Consider the following 14,837-nt stretch of genomic DNA (forward strand, 5'->3'; position numbering starts at 1 on the left):
GAGGCAGGTTCTTTACTCAGAGAGTGGTAAAGGTGTGGAATGCCCTGCCAAGTAGTTAACTCAGCCACATTGGGGCATTTAAACAGTCCTTGGAAAAGCTTATGGATGATGATGGGATAGTGTAGGGGGATGGGCATAGATTAGTTCACAGTTCGGCGCAACATCGAGGGCTGAAGGGCCTGTTCTGCGTAGGATTGTTCTATGTTCTATGTTCAATGTAAATCTCAAAAACTCAGCGGGATAAGTAGAAAGGGAACCAAGGTGAACATTTCAGGTCAACAACCTTTCATCAGAACCATACAATAATTAGAGGCCCAACACCTTTGAAACAGAGCCAAACAGAGGGATCATGGTGTCCATGTACATAGAAACAGAGCCAAAGGTGGTGAAAGTAGAAGGCAAATCATAAGAGAATGTCTTTGATAGAGTGGAAATCAGGAGAGATTAAATGAGAAAAAGAACAATAGCAGCATTCAGAAGGAACGAGGGCGAGGGGAAATTTGTCATCACAATCTCCAAAATACTCAGGAAAATTCACAGGGTGACCAATCAGAGAAGAGTTGCCCACGTAAGGAGATTGGACAGAATCTCTGTGGAGCTGTCCCTCCAATCACAGGCTGGCTCTTATCCACATTGACTGTTGATAGGCTCAATATGTATCTGTCAATAGCAAACCTAAGAGAGAAATAAGCTGTGATTGGAGGAACACTGTACAATAAGTAAAAAAATAGAGAAAGGAAACTGAGTGAGCCTTTGGGATATGTTTTGCTGATGGTTCCAAAGTCAGGTTATGGGGGCATGGGCCAGGATGCCAAGGCTGGGAGCTGTCTGATGGCATTCCACCTACTGTGTTCTGTGGAATGATGGGAAAAGATGTTCACAAAGGTTTGGAGAAGAACGGGTCTACAAGGGGGTGAGCAGTAGTTAAAGATGGTGGCTAAAAGAGAACTGGGGGAATATGAGAGGCTGCAAAGACTTGGGGGAGAAGGAAAGGCAGCAAGGAGGATATGTGGTAGGATGGCAAGGGGAACAGAGGAGGCTGTAATAGAGGAGAGATAGGCTGCTGGGGGAGAGGGAGGCCACATGGAGGGAGAGAGGGGCATCACAAAGGGCATGGAGAGAAGCAGGCTGCTGGGGGAGAAGGAAGCTGGGAGTGGGCAGACAGAGGCTACAAAGGAGAGAGAACAACTTTAAAAGCACCTGCGCAGGAAAACCCAGCTAACTGGGAGCCAGGAAAACTTAACATTGCTGAGATAATGAACTCCTTGCAATTGATTGTGTAAACTCTAGCTGAAGACTGCACATGTTCAGGAGCTACTATATGGAGGAAATTAAGTAGATGCTATTGTAATGAACACTGTAAATTTGAAACTAAGTTTGAAATCGGAGGTGCAGTAAAAAGCTTTGTGACTTCCTAATCAGAAATCCTCCAGCTTTGTGCAGATGGAATAGAAATGCAATGGCTGTTACTTCGCGAGAATGTAGAAGATGCAATGATGGTATTTTTGTGTGTAGAAATGTGTGTGAGTTATTTTTGGAAAAATACTTTTGTTGCTAACCTATGCCTGTTGTGTTGTGCCAGTTTAAATGCTGTGGTGTGTAGGAACTTAACGCATTCCTGGTGTCTTGTGGTTTTAAGGTTCCTGGTCGGTTGGTAATTACAGAGGACATTGATGAATTGTTCTGATTGTGATTCTGTATGAGTTCAAAAACCTCATGCATCTACACATATATAATGAAATACAGGTAGACAATCCTTTATCCAAAGTTCCAAAATCCGAAAAGCTCTGAAATCCAAAAACCTCCGAAATCCGAAGTTTTTCCCGTGAAGTTTTTTTCTCCATAACAAGGTTGTTTGTCGTGCAAACAGTTAACCCAACTCCACACCCACTCGACCTGTATCACTCAGATGTGACGTGGTGGCATGGCCCAGCACTGGCAGGTGCCAATTCTGTCTCAAGCCCTTATGGTATTCACATGTGCGTCTGCTGCTTGGTAAGATTTTTTTTATTTCACCGTGAAAATATCATTTGTTCCGAATTCCAAAAACTAGCTGGCCCCTAGGGTTTCTGATAAAGAATTGTGTACTTTATTGTATTATGTGATTGAAACACTTAATACAGGAGTTAGTGAGAATGAAAAAACAATTTCCTGAAACCAAAAAAACCCTGAAATAGATCTTTAGAAGAGCCCTTGAGGTAAAAAACATTGTACCCTAAATGATGGTGCAAGGTAAAATGAGATGGCAATTGGACAAGTAAAGCAAAAGATAGATCTACAAGAGGTGTAAATACTTATTGCAGAATCATTGCTGACTACTGATGCCTGAAATGATGGGAATAATTGCTATAGTTGTGTAACTGTTAAACTCAGTGAATTCAGAAAGCTATAATGACCCCAAATCAAAATGTGAGTGCTGTTTGACATGTAGATTGAGTGGGCAAACATATAGCTGATGAACTCGGATGTGGATGAATGTGAAGTTATCCATTTTCATAGCAAAAACAGGAAGACAGATTATATCTGAATATAAGTAGATTGGGGAAGGAGTAGGTGCAATGAGACCTGGGCATCCTAGTACACCAGTCGCTGAAAGTAAGCATGCAGTTGCAGCAAATAGAGAAGGGGGTGGCACAGTGGCTCAATGGTTAGTACTGCTGCCTCACAGCACCAATGATCCGGGTTTGATTCCACCCTAGAGCGACTGTCTGTGTGGCGTTTACACATTCTCCCTGTGTCTGTGTGGGTTTCCTCTGAGTGCTCTGGTTTCCTCCTACAGTCCAAAGATGTGGAGGTTAGGTGGATTGGCCATGCTAAATTGCCAGGGGTGTTCAGGCTCAGTGGAAAATATGGTTTGCAGGATAGGATATGGATGGGTCTGGGTGGGATGCTCTTCTGAGGATTGGTGTGGACTTGATGAACCCAATGGCCTGCTTCCACACTATGGGGATTCTATGATTCAGAAGGCAACTGATACAATGGCCTTCATAGTGAGAGGACTGCAGAACAGGAGTCGGGGTGTCTTGCTGCAATTGTGCAGGGCCTGGTGAGACCACACCAGGAGCGCTGTGTGCAGTTTTTGACTTCCTATCTGAGGAAGAATGTTCTGGCTATGTCTGGGGAGCAACAAAGGTTGAACAGACAGATTCCTGGGGAGGCAGAATTGGTGTATGAAGAGAGACTCAATTGATTAGGACTACTGTGTATTGACTGAAATTTCTGGATCAATGGTGCTGGAAAAGCACAGCAATTCAGGCAGCATTGATTTTGCTGAAGCTCCTCGATGCTGCCTGAATTGCTGTGCTCTTCCAGCACCATTGATCCAGAATCCATTGACTGAAATTTGATGAGTGAGGCAAGAGCTCAGAGAAACCTCAAACTTCTAAGAGAACAGGGTGCCCAGGGCCAGAGGTCACATTTAAAAATACAGGATAGGCCATTTGAGACTGAGATGAGAAATTTCTTCACCCAGAGAGTGGTGACCCTGTGGAATTATTTACCACAGAAAATATTTGAGGCCAAAACATCGCAAGTTTTCAAGAAGGAGTTAGATTTAGATATTAGGGCTAAAGGGATCAAAGGGTAGAGGGACAAATGGGAACCGAGTACTGCGTTGGATGTTCATCCATGATCATATTGAATGGCAAAGCAGACTTGAAGGGCTGAATGACCTACTCCTGATTTTATTTTCTATGTTTCCATGTTCTCCAAGTTTATATTGAGCTTCCTTGATAGGAGACCAAGGACAGTGGGGTTAGGGTGGAATCAGACTCGAGAATTAAAGGACCATGTGGTCGGATGTATGGAAGTTACCCTCCAAGCTGCATGGAAATGTTTCAAGAAACTTAAGTTTCATCTCTTCCTTGTGGAAAGGACGAGGTTAAGGAGATAAAGTATTGCACCCTGTGTTTTTACATTTGATGTATTGAATGTAGAGCCTGGTGGGCCAGAAGATGAGGACAAAGAGAATCCCTTGTGGGATTCATGATTCCGAGGGGGTGAGGACGGGATGGGAGTAGAAATGCAGGAAATGGGACAAACATGAAAAGCCACAATTGAAGAGGAAGACATATCCAAAGAAATAGTATGGAAGGTAGCATCATCGGAACAGACATAATGAGATGGAGAAATAGGGAGAATGAAATAGAATCCTAACAAGAAAGAGTGATTAACAGAATCATGGTCAAGGTAGATGTGGGAATCAGTGAGTTTATTGTAGATATTGGTCAACAGTTTGTCCTCAGAAATGGAGATAGAGAATTTGAGAAAAGGGAGGGAACATTAGAGATGAACCAGCCAAAGCTGGTCATACTAAGACCATTAAATAGTTCAGGTTCTTCAGTGTTCATTGTTAGCATTGTCCATCACAACTATTCCTCTGGAATGCCAGAGTTCTTTGCATCCATGCATTCTGAAATTTCTACTGTTTTTGAAGCAAGTGTTGGTTTATCCTCAATATAAATTTTTTTTGTTATTGTTACTTAATTTTTTTCCCTTCTGAGAAGTGAATATCAGCAGAGCTATGATTGATGATTAAGAGGGTGAGAAAAGAACTGACCACAAGGTTACACTAAACAAGTAATTTGGAGTAGTAAGAGCAAACTGGAGAATAATAATAAAAAATGCAAAATATCACACCAATTGGTTATTTTTGCTGCTAGGACAGAGTGAAACAAAGAGAGTAACAGGTTGGAGCCTTGAGTGAATTGAATATAGAATCGCAGAATCAACATGGAAGAAAACTATTCAGTCTATCATATTTATTCTGGATCTGTATAGCAATCCAGTCAATCCTATTCCCTCACGCCAGGTGGATAAAGAAAAACTACTAAATGGAATGATTTTAGGGCATTTTTATGTGGCATGGGTGGGTATTCAAACTGTTAAACTTTTCACCCCACCAGACTGGCTTCCATTTCAGCTCTCTGCTAAAATTTGCAAATTGTCTAATTTGATTTGGGATCGTGGCATTTGTGAAACAAAGCCGGAGACTTTCTACTGTGGCTCATCATTTGTACATGGGAACCCGGTGAGGTTGGGGAGATGGGACTTTAGGGAATATGCTGTTTTATGGTGGTTTCTGAGCCTGGGCAAGCAACTGCAGTAAATCACTCCCACCATCACAGTACTTCCCCTGCCCTGACCACCACTGAGATCATTAATATGTGATGGCATCAAAAACCAATCAACTTCCAGGTTGGATAAAAGTGAAGAGTACTCAGGAGCAGGAAGATTTATGAGATGATGACATATGTTTTGAAAAAGGTAATAAAGACTCAAAAAGGAATGGAAGTGGGAAAATATTGCTGCTTTTGGAAAGGCATGTTGCTGGCTCAGCCAGCATTTATTACTAACCAAAAGAGAAAATGCTGGAAAATCTCAGCATCTGTCAATTCAGCATCTGTAAGGAGAGAAAAGAGCTGACGTTTCGAGTCTAACTGACCCTTTGTCAGTTTATTACTATCTCAATTTGCCCAGAGGGCCATTAAGAGTCACCCACATTGCTGTGTTGCTGAAGTCATATGCAGGCCAGACCAGGTAATGGTGGCAGATTTCCTTCTTTGAAGGGCATTTGTGAAGCAGCTGGATTTTTATGACAATTGACAATTGTTCCATTGTTGTTACTAAGGTTGTAAGACATAGGACAAATACTTAGCCATTTGACCCATTGAGTTTGCTCCATTGTTCAATGAGATCATGGCTGATCTGAAAATCATCTACTTCACTTTTCTGCCTTTTCTCCATAACTTTTGATTTCATTACAGATTAAAGATCTTTCTGCGTCAGCCTGAATATATTTAATAACCCAGCCGAGACAGCCTTCTGTGGTAAAAACATTCACTACCCCCTGAGAGAAAAAAATTCCTCCTCATCTCTGTCTTACCTGGGGACCTCTTCCTCCAAGATTATATCCTATGATCCTTGACTCTAACAAAAAGGGAAACACCCTCTATGTAAATTCCTCTAAGAATCTTAAATCTTTCAATAATGTCACTTCTCATCCTTCTAAACTCCAATAGTATCTGCACAAGCTCTCGTCTACAAAGTTCCTCCATACCAAGGATCAACTTAGTGAACCTTCTCTGGATTGTCTCCAATGTCACTGGGGATGGCATGGTGGCTCAGTGGTTAGCACTGCTGCCTCACAGCACCAGGAACCCAGGTTCGATTCCGGCCTTGGGCAACTGTTTGTGTGGAGTTTGCACATTCTCCCCATGTCTGCGTGGGTTTCGTCCCACAGGCCAGGTGAATTGACTGTTCTAAATTGCCCATAATGTTAGGTGCATTAGTTAGAGGGAAATGGGTCTGAGTGGGTTACTCTTCGGAGGGTCAGTGTGAACTTGATAGGCTGAAGAGCCTGTTTCCACACTGTAGGGAATCTAATCTAATCATATCTTTCCTTAGATAAAAGGACTAAAACAGATGCACAATCCTTTATCCGAAATGCTCAGGACTAAATGGTTTTCGGAATTCAAAATAAGTGGCAGTTTGATGGTGAAATTTTTAAAATTCTTACTGAAGGAGCATGAGTCACTAAGTAAAACAGGCCTTATAACAGAATTGAGGCCTGCTGGTGCTAAGCCACATCCCCACACGTCGCATCTGAGAGACACGCATCAAGTGGGTGTCAACTTGGGTTAACTGTTTGCACGCCAAACAACATTGTTAATGAGAAAACAACTTCACAAAAGATGTTTCAGGCTTTGGAGCTTTTCGGATTTTGGGATTTCAGATAAAGGGTTGTCTACCTTCAGATTTTTATTGAATTCAAATTTCTGTAGAGCTGAATTCACCAGATTTTGCAGGGTCTGTTCCTGTACGACATTAGCATTTTTCTGTTCCAAATCATGTATTAAAGCAAAGTGTACTGTCCTGGGTACGCCTGGAATTTAGAGTGCAGTGTCAAATGGCCAAAAGTTGGGACCACATTGAGGACACTGGAGCTAAGTAAGAGAGTGCTTGGCCGAATCAGCTTCCTGCAATGAGTAGCTGCATTGAGTCACAACCCATGTGATACTTCATTTGTTGTTTTTAAGACTGTTGCATTAGAGGATCTGGACCTAACGGCTGCAGAGGAACATTGTAAACTGAACCAAAAGGAAAGCTTCTAATTTCAAGATATTTATCATTTAGAAAGATCCCTTCTAAATTATTGCAGGTGTGTGATCCAGCTCCCTGGCGATAATTTCAATGAGGTGTTTGAATGTTGCCACTTAACTTTAGTTCTTGACATCCTCATGGAGAATCTCCCAGGATGATTACATAGAGTGCTTTAATTAGCTTGAAAGTACCCTTGCTTAAAGTCCCTCCTGTGCACTGAAACAGCTCAAGTAAGACCTCATCATTCCAGACCATTGCAGGGAGCTTTACCAGCTTTACGTTGCAATGGTAAATATTTGTTGTCGCAATCATAAAGTCAAATCTGATTGCCCAAAGATGCACCATACTCAGGCTATAAATGCATGAAACTAGTATACACAGGTAACCAGATCAATAATCAGGTAATTATAAATGATTGACCTTGTAAAATATTGCAAAACAATCAGAGAGTCAGGTATATAAAAAGCACTGTAATTCACTCCATGGTAACAGAAACTGGACAGTACATGCATGGTACTAACAACTGGATATAATATGGGCTCACTGGTCATAAAGCATTGGGTAGCTATCCTTAGAAATAAAAAGTAGATTAATAATTACTGCACACTTCAGTACTGACTATTGGATGGATATCTTGCAGATGGAATTAGGTCAAGTGAACATTGCAGAATTCTACATGACAACTGAAATGTATCATAATACATCTTAGGTCTACCAGACAAATGCAGACAATGAAAACATAATGAGATTTGTAAAGGCCACTCCACTGAAGGTCAAACTCTGATTAAGCGTGTGCTGCAGGCAAAGATTTTACATGTCATTTATTTGTAAATCCAATTTTCAATAAGAGATTTTCTTCCTCCTTCTGCATATTTGTTCTTCAGTTCCAATCCAAGTCGAAAAGTGTGGCACTGGAAAAGCACAGCAGGTCAGGCAGCTTCTGAGGAGCAGGAGAATCGACATTTTGAGCATTAGCCCTCATTCCTGATGATTCCTTATGCCCGAAATGTCAGTTTTCCTGCTCCTCAGATGCTGCCTGACCTGCTGTGCTTTTCCAGTGCCATATTTTTCGACTCTGATCTCCAGCACCTGCAGTCCTCACTTTGTCCAAGTTCCAATCCAAGTCCGACATTGATAAGGCAACACTTATCAATGAGTGAGATGCCTAACTACTAATAATGCAAATGATTATCTTGAAGCTTCTAGACAGTTGCCATTCTTTGCAAACACCTCGACTTAAAATAGTGGCTTAATTTACTCCTTACTATCCATCCAATAGTCAGTACTGAAGTGTGCAGTAATTATTAATCTACTTTTTAATTCTCTAATGTTCCAGACTTGACTCATGGGGATAGATTAAGGAGGTGTTGGCTAGTGGGTAAGTTTGATTGTTTGCAATATATAATGGATGATAGTGAAGCAGAAATTTATTTAACGTATCTCCCAATTAGTGACAAAGCCTTCAGCAATAACGCTATTGCTAGAAAAGCTCAGCAAGTCTGGCAGCATCTATGGAGGGGAATCAGAATTAATATTTTGGGTCCAGTTACCTTTCCTTTGAACTCCAGACAGGAAAAGTTAACTCTGATTTCTCTCTACAGATCTGCCAGATCTGCTGAGCTTTTTCAGCAATTTTTGTTTTTGTTTCTGATTTACTGCATCCGCTGTTCTTTTGGTTTTTATTATACTATTGAACCAGTTGTTTTCATTAGTGGCATGTTAATTATATTGCTAAGATACACAAATGAAGGACATTGTTTAATTAAGTATTTAGAGTACTTATAAGAGAGATTCTGACCCAGTATGGAGGCCATTTCTCATGAGTCTGCTCGGGTTCTTGGTCGTTACTAAGTCCAGGCAATGATGGTTCATGGAGCTAACTTCCTAGCTGTCTGCTGAGGTTACATCTGGGTGGCCTTTGAGATGCTGCGTGCGAAGTCCATTGTTATGCTGGAGTCCATCCACAACTGGTAGGCACTGTAAGAGCTGGAGTGTATTATCACCCCATGAAACCAAATTTTAAGTTGATTTACCAAGCTTTCTTTGTGCTTTTACCTTGAAATACTGTGCTCCCTTAAAGGGACATTTGACTTAATTTGTTTTATCATTTTTACCAAAATAGTATGAAGAAAGGTTATGACCTCTTAACGTGCTGCCATACTTTTACTTTGGCTCGATTTGGCTCTAAAACAGTGTAAAAGGAGACTATTGGGAGGTAGACAATGGATTTGTGGAGTGCTGCATTCCATGAATAAACCTGTTATTAAGAAAAGTATTAAAATCTCATTTTGTAGTTAATCAACTAGTTTGGTGATCAATTTACGAGTTTGGATGTATGCCACAACAGGCAGAAGCAACTCTTATCTATCTGATATTCCTTCCCCTGTGGAGTTTCAGCCTTTTACTTGATGGCTACCCACAGAGGCACACTGAGCTCATAAACCCTGCCTATGGGGAATCGTTGGTTACAAAACTGTATGCAGATATGATTTCATGTTCATGACATTATTCAAAACTCTGATATTAAGAATAATGACTGAAATGAAAACATTTTTTTCTTGAGTTCTGCTTTTTCCTAGTGAGAAATGATGCACCTAAAAGGATAATGTTTCTGAACGTTCTCTGTTTAGGTTAAATCAAACTGAGAATACATCCTTGCTGTCTGTAGGAATTGCCATTTCACAAGGAGTCAGAAATGTAAATGATAAGCTGCACTGACATTAACTTTGTCTTTCACTGACATACATATCTTCATACAGATGATCTAAGTTTTTGAATTATTGAATGTTTTATTTTTCCTGGCTGCTTTTTGAAAATGAATGTGCTCATTGTTGCCTGTCTTTGCTTCACATTTCCCAATATTGTTTGGAGCTCCCTTCTAATATGGGAAGTGGTCAAAGTTAACCTTGATGATTTTAGAACTCACTGTTTTAAAACTCACAATCAGTCCAGTTTGCTACAACCTTGAGGCACTTAAAAAGAAATCTCAAGACAACATCTTTGCTGGTAAGGAATATAGGGAGCAAAAGCAGTTAAATCGATTTGAGATATGAATCTACATTTTATTTACTATAATAGCAAACTGGATAAATTGACAACTAGTTTAAACATTGGACAAAAGAGCTTTCTGTCAGCTAAATCTACACAAACATTTTTGGATTATATATTGTGTTGATATGGAAAGCATGTTTAGTAATTTAGTTAATTTTGATAGTAACCACTTTACAAGTGTAACAACTATACAATCTCACCATTTTTTGTCTGTTTGTATGATACCATAATTTGTAAGCTGCATTGTTAAAAAGGCTTCATTTGTTGCCAATTTGTATGATCTCTACATTTTGTTGATTTAACTATGACCCATTTATCTCATTGGAGTTGTTGGTCTTGAAGTGATGGTCTGTAAATATTAATGTGCAATTGTTCAACATATTTCTGTGAATCCCTTTGTATTATTTTAATGCACATTTACTATTTATTTTAGACAGGTTTAAATGGTAGATAAATGAATTTTATATGCATATAGTGTGTCAAAAGCTAATACTTGCCAAGAAAAACCATTGTTAACACATTGCTATTAAATTAATGTGTTGTTGGATAGGTGGACATTTTCCATTACAAGTAAACAAGTACTTAGCAATATTGTGGCAATGGAGAGGTTAACAAAGATAGCCTTCTGTTCCAGAGTATATATTTATAAATCTTCAGCCCCATGGTGTACTCAATCCTCCTGATGCTCATCTTGTGTTAAAATGGGGAGCAGAGATTTGATTTTTCTACAATCACTTCTCAGTTTTCTCCATTAATCTCAAATCAATATCTATGGTAAATTGTGTTTCACATCTCCTTCAATTTGAGAAACAGTGCATGAGGAGCTGTAACTGTATTGGCACTGCTTTGTGGATGTCACATGCTCGTGTACTGAATCTGCGTGGATCTGTGTTTCATGTGCAGGTGAAATGGAAGAGCTGGAGAGTTTGTGGCTGACTGGAATCTGTCACAATGAGAAGAATGAAGTGATGAGCAGCCAGTTGGATGTTGACAATATGGCGGGGGTGTTTTATATGCTGGCTGCCGCTATGGCACTGAGCCTGATCACCTTTGTGTGGGAGCACTGGTTCTATTGGAGCCTAAGGCACTGTTTCATGGGAACCTGTTCTGGAAAACCAGGCCTTCTTTTCTCAATCAGCAGAGTAAGTGAAAAAACAAATGGAGCTTCATTATGCCCGTTGATTGCCTGGGTTCTTTTCTCTAACCTTTATCTATATTTGAATCCTAACTTTATAGATGTAAGAATACTTTGTCAAGCACCCAGCTTTAGAAGACACCCACACCGCCCTGTGGCCAAACACTTCAACTCCCCCTCCCACTCTGCCAAGGACAGGCAGGTCCTGGGCCTCCTCCATCCCCAAGCCCTAATTACCTGACCTGGAGGAAGAATGCCTCATCTTCTGCCTTGGGACCCCCCAACCACACGGGATCAATGTGGATTTCACCAGTTTCCCCATTTCCCCTGCCGTTTCCTCCTTTCCCCTCCCCCCACCTTATGCTAGTTCCAAATTTTCAACTCAGCACCGCCCTCTTGAACAGGTCCTACCTGTCCATCTTCTTTCCCACCTATCTACTCCACCCTCCCCTCTGACCTATCACTTTCACCCCCACTTTCATCTACCTATTGCATTCTTAGCTACCTTCCCCCCAGCCCCACCCCCCTCCCATTTATTTCTCAGCTCCTCCTTGGTCCACAAGCCTCATTCCTGATGAAGGGCTTGTGCCTGAAACATGGGTTCTCCAGCTCCTTGGATGCTGTCTGACCGGCTGTGCTTTAGCACCCCACTACTTGACAATAACTTTAGAAGAACCATAAAACCACACAAATGATTCAAGAGAGAAGGAGGCCTTTTAGCTCATCTCATCCATGCCGACCCAAAGACACCCAGAAACCTTTCTAATCCCATGTTTCTGCACATGGCCATTGCCCTGCATCTTATGGCACTTAAAATGTAGATTGAGGTTCTTTTTAAAAGAGTTTAGGGTCTATGCCTCCGCCACCAAGTAAGGCAGTGAATTCCCGACACCCACCACCCTCTGCATAAAAAGATTAGACTAGATTACTTACAGTGTGGAAACAGGCCCTTCAGCCCAACAAGTCCACACCGACCCTCCGAAGAGCAACCCACCCAGACCCATTCCCCTACATTTACCCCTTCACCTAACACTGCAGGCAATTTAGCATGGCCAATTCACCTAACCTGCACATTTTTGGACTGTGGGAGGAAACCAGAGCACCCGGAGGAAACCCACGCAGACATGGGGAGAATGTGCAAACTCCACACAGACAGTTGCCTGAGGCAGGAATTGAACCTGGGTCTCCGGTGCTGTGAGGCAGCAGTGCTAACCACTGTGCCACCGTGCTGCCCAAAAGGGTGTCTCCTCACGTGTCCTCTAATCCTTCTGCTAATTGTCTTGAATCTATGACCCCTAATGTTTGAATGCTCTCTCAAAGGAAACAGATTCCTTCTATCTCTACCCCTCACAATTTTGTATCCTGCAATTATATCATTACTCATTCCTCTCTGTTCCAAGGAAAACTTCCCCAACTCCTCCAATCTCTCCTTTTTGCTACAATCTCCAGTCCTGGTGAGAAGTGAGCCCTAATCGAATCATTTTTCAGGCAATATAATTAATGATGCTTAATTGCAAATATTGCTGTATATTCAATCTCACCCAGAGCTAAGGCAGTCAGCTGACAGACTGAAAGTGAAATAACATGTGACATTGTACTTTTAAAAAGAACAGTTCTTACACAAAGTGGGTAATTTTAACGTCTAGCAATGGTACAAAACATTTCAATCAGTGACACAATTTATATGTCAGCTGATTTCCAAAACTGAAAGTTAAGCTTCCTACTCCACTTCCAGTCCCATAAATCTCACCAAATGACATACATGGGGGATCCTATACCACAACGTACCTAGAATCATATAACTTACAGGAAACAAGATACCAACTTGTTGTGCTGTGCCTAGTCCTGTGTACTCAATCTCATTCCCTCATTCTTTCCCTTGAAAAGGATTGCTTTTTAAGTAAATATTCAATTCCCTTTTAAAAGTAATTATTGATTCAATTTCCACACTCCTTAAAGTGCCCCCCTAGATTAGAACATTTTACTGTGTAAGACATGTGGACACAATTGAGTTGATGCATAAATGTCATTGCTTTATTTATTCATCCGGGAATATGGGTTTCATTGGCTGGGCCATCATTATTTACCCATCACTGATTGCCCTTGATAAGGTCATGCTGAACTGTAGGTTTATCACAATACTGTTAGGGCGGGAGTTCCCAGTGACAGTAAAGTAATGGTGATATATTTCCAAGCCAAGTGAGAAATTTGAAGGTGGAGTTCCCATGTATTGGCTGTCTTTGTCTTTCTAGCTAGTAGTGGTCATGAATTTGGAAGGTGCTGTCTTAGGAGCCTTAAAGATTTTCTGACTTACACAGCTGCCACTCAGTGTGGTTGGTGGAGGGAGTGAGTTTTGAGGATATGGTGCCAATCAAGTGAGTTGTTTTATTTTGCATGGCGTCAAGCTTCTTGAATGTTATTGGAGCTGCATCCATCCAGGCAAGTGGGGAGTATTCCCTCACACTCCTGACTTGTGCCTTGTAGATGGTGGACAGGCTTAGAGAGATAGGTGTTGAGTTACTTGCTGCAGGATTTCTAACCTGTATTTATATGGCTTTTTCAGCTCAGTTTCTAGTCAATAACAACTTCCAGGATGATGATAATAAGACATTCTGTACTCGTAATGCATTGATTATTAAGGGACGATGATTAGATTCTCTCTTGTTAGACATGATCACTGGCTGGCACTTGTGTGGCATATATTATTCCTGTCAAATGTCAACCTGAACGTGAATATTGCCCAGTATCCGATGAGCCACGAATGGTGCTGAACATTGTACAATCATCAGCTAACATCCTCACTTCTGGCCTTATGATGGAGGGAGGGTTATTGATAAAGCAGTTTGGTTGCATAATTCCTTCTCAACACACACGAATCACAGAACTTGCATCAAAATATAGAAATTTCAGCCATTTAAAAAATTGTCATTTAATCATTTATGTAGAGTTTACATACTAGAACTCACCATGCATAATCCTATTTTTTGTTGCTTTTCTTCATACTTCGCATTATTTTGACTGTCACTTCATTGTTGGGGTTGACTAGTTGTTGAGGTTTGCCAGGCTCATTTCTGAGATGACAGGACTGACATATGAAGAGAGACTGGATTGGTTTGGATTTTATTCAAACCAATCCAGTTCTAGAAAATAGAAACCTATTAAAATTCTCATCAGGATGAGATGGGAAGATGTTCCCAATGATCAGGGAGTCTAGAACCAAGGGGCACAGTCGAAGGATATGCGTTAGTCCATGTAGGACTGAGATGAGGAAAAATTTCTTCACTTGGATAGTGATGAGTCTGTAGAATTCTCTGCCGTGGAACATGTTTGAGGCTAAGAAGGGGTGTGGTATTTTAGTGATTGGAATGAGGTCAGCCAGGTGGACCTCATAGTAACATGAGATCCCTGATTGGGGTTAAATAAAAAATGAAAAAACTGTGGATGCTAGAAATCGGAAACAAAACCACAAATTGTTGGAAAAGCTCAGTAGGTCTGGCAGCATTTGTAGAGAGAGAGAGAGATCAGAGTTAATGTTTCTGGTTCAATGGTC

The 14,837-nt window shown here is 41.0% G+C and overlaps 1 protein-coding gene across 6 annotated transcripts in view; it reads left to right on the forward strand.

The window, feature by feature from the left end:
• Positions 1–14,837, forward strand: part of grin2aa (glutamate receptor, ionotropic, N-methyl D-aspartate 2A, a) — a 303,951-nt gene that overhangs the window by 270,550 nt on the left and 18,564 nt on the right. For all 6 annotated transcript variants that reach the window (XM_087997681.1, XM_087997676.1, XM_087997678.1 and 3 more), the window contains exon 12: positions 11,056–11,294. In XM_087997681.1, the coding sequence (XP_087853807.1) occupies positions 11,056–11,294 (239 nt within the window). The remainder of the gene's footprint in view (positions 1–11,055; positions 11,295–14,837) is intronic.

The sequence above is a fragment of the Chiloscyllium plagiosum genome, unplaced genomic scaffold, assembly GCF_037043375.1.
Source record: "Chiloscyllium plagiosum isolate Xiang-an unplaced genomic scaffold, Cpla_swu_hap1 HiC_scaffold_20, whole genome shotgun sequence".
Taxonomy (NCBI): domain Eukaryota; kingdom Metazoa; phylum Chordata; class Chondrichthyes; order Orectolobiformes; family Hemiscylliidae; genus Chiloscyllium; species Chiloscyllium plagiosum.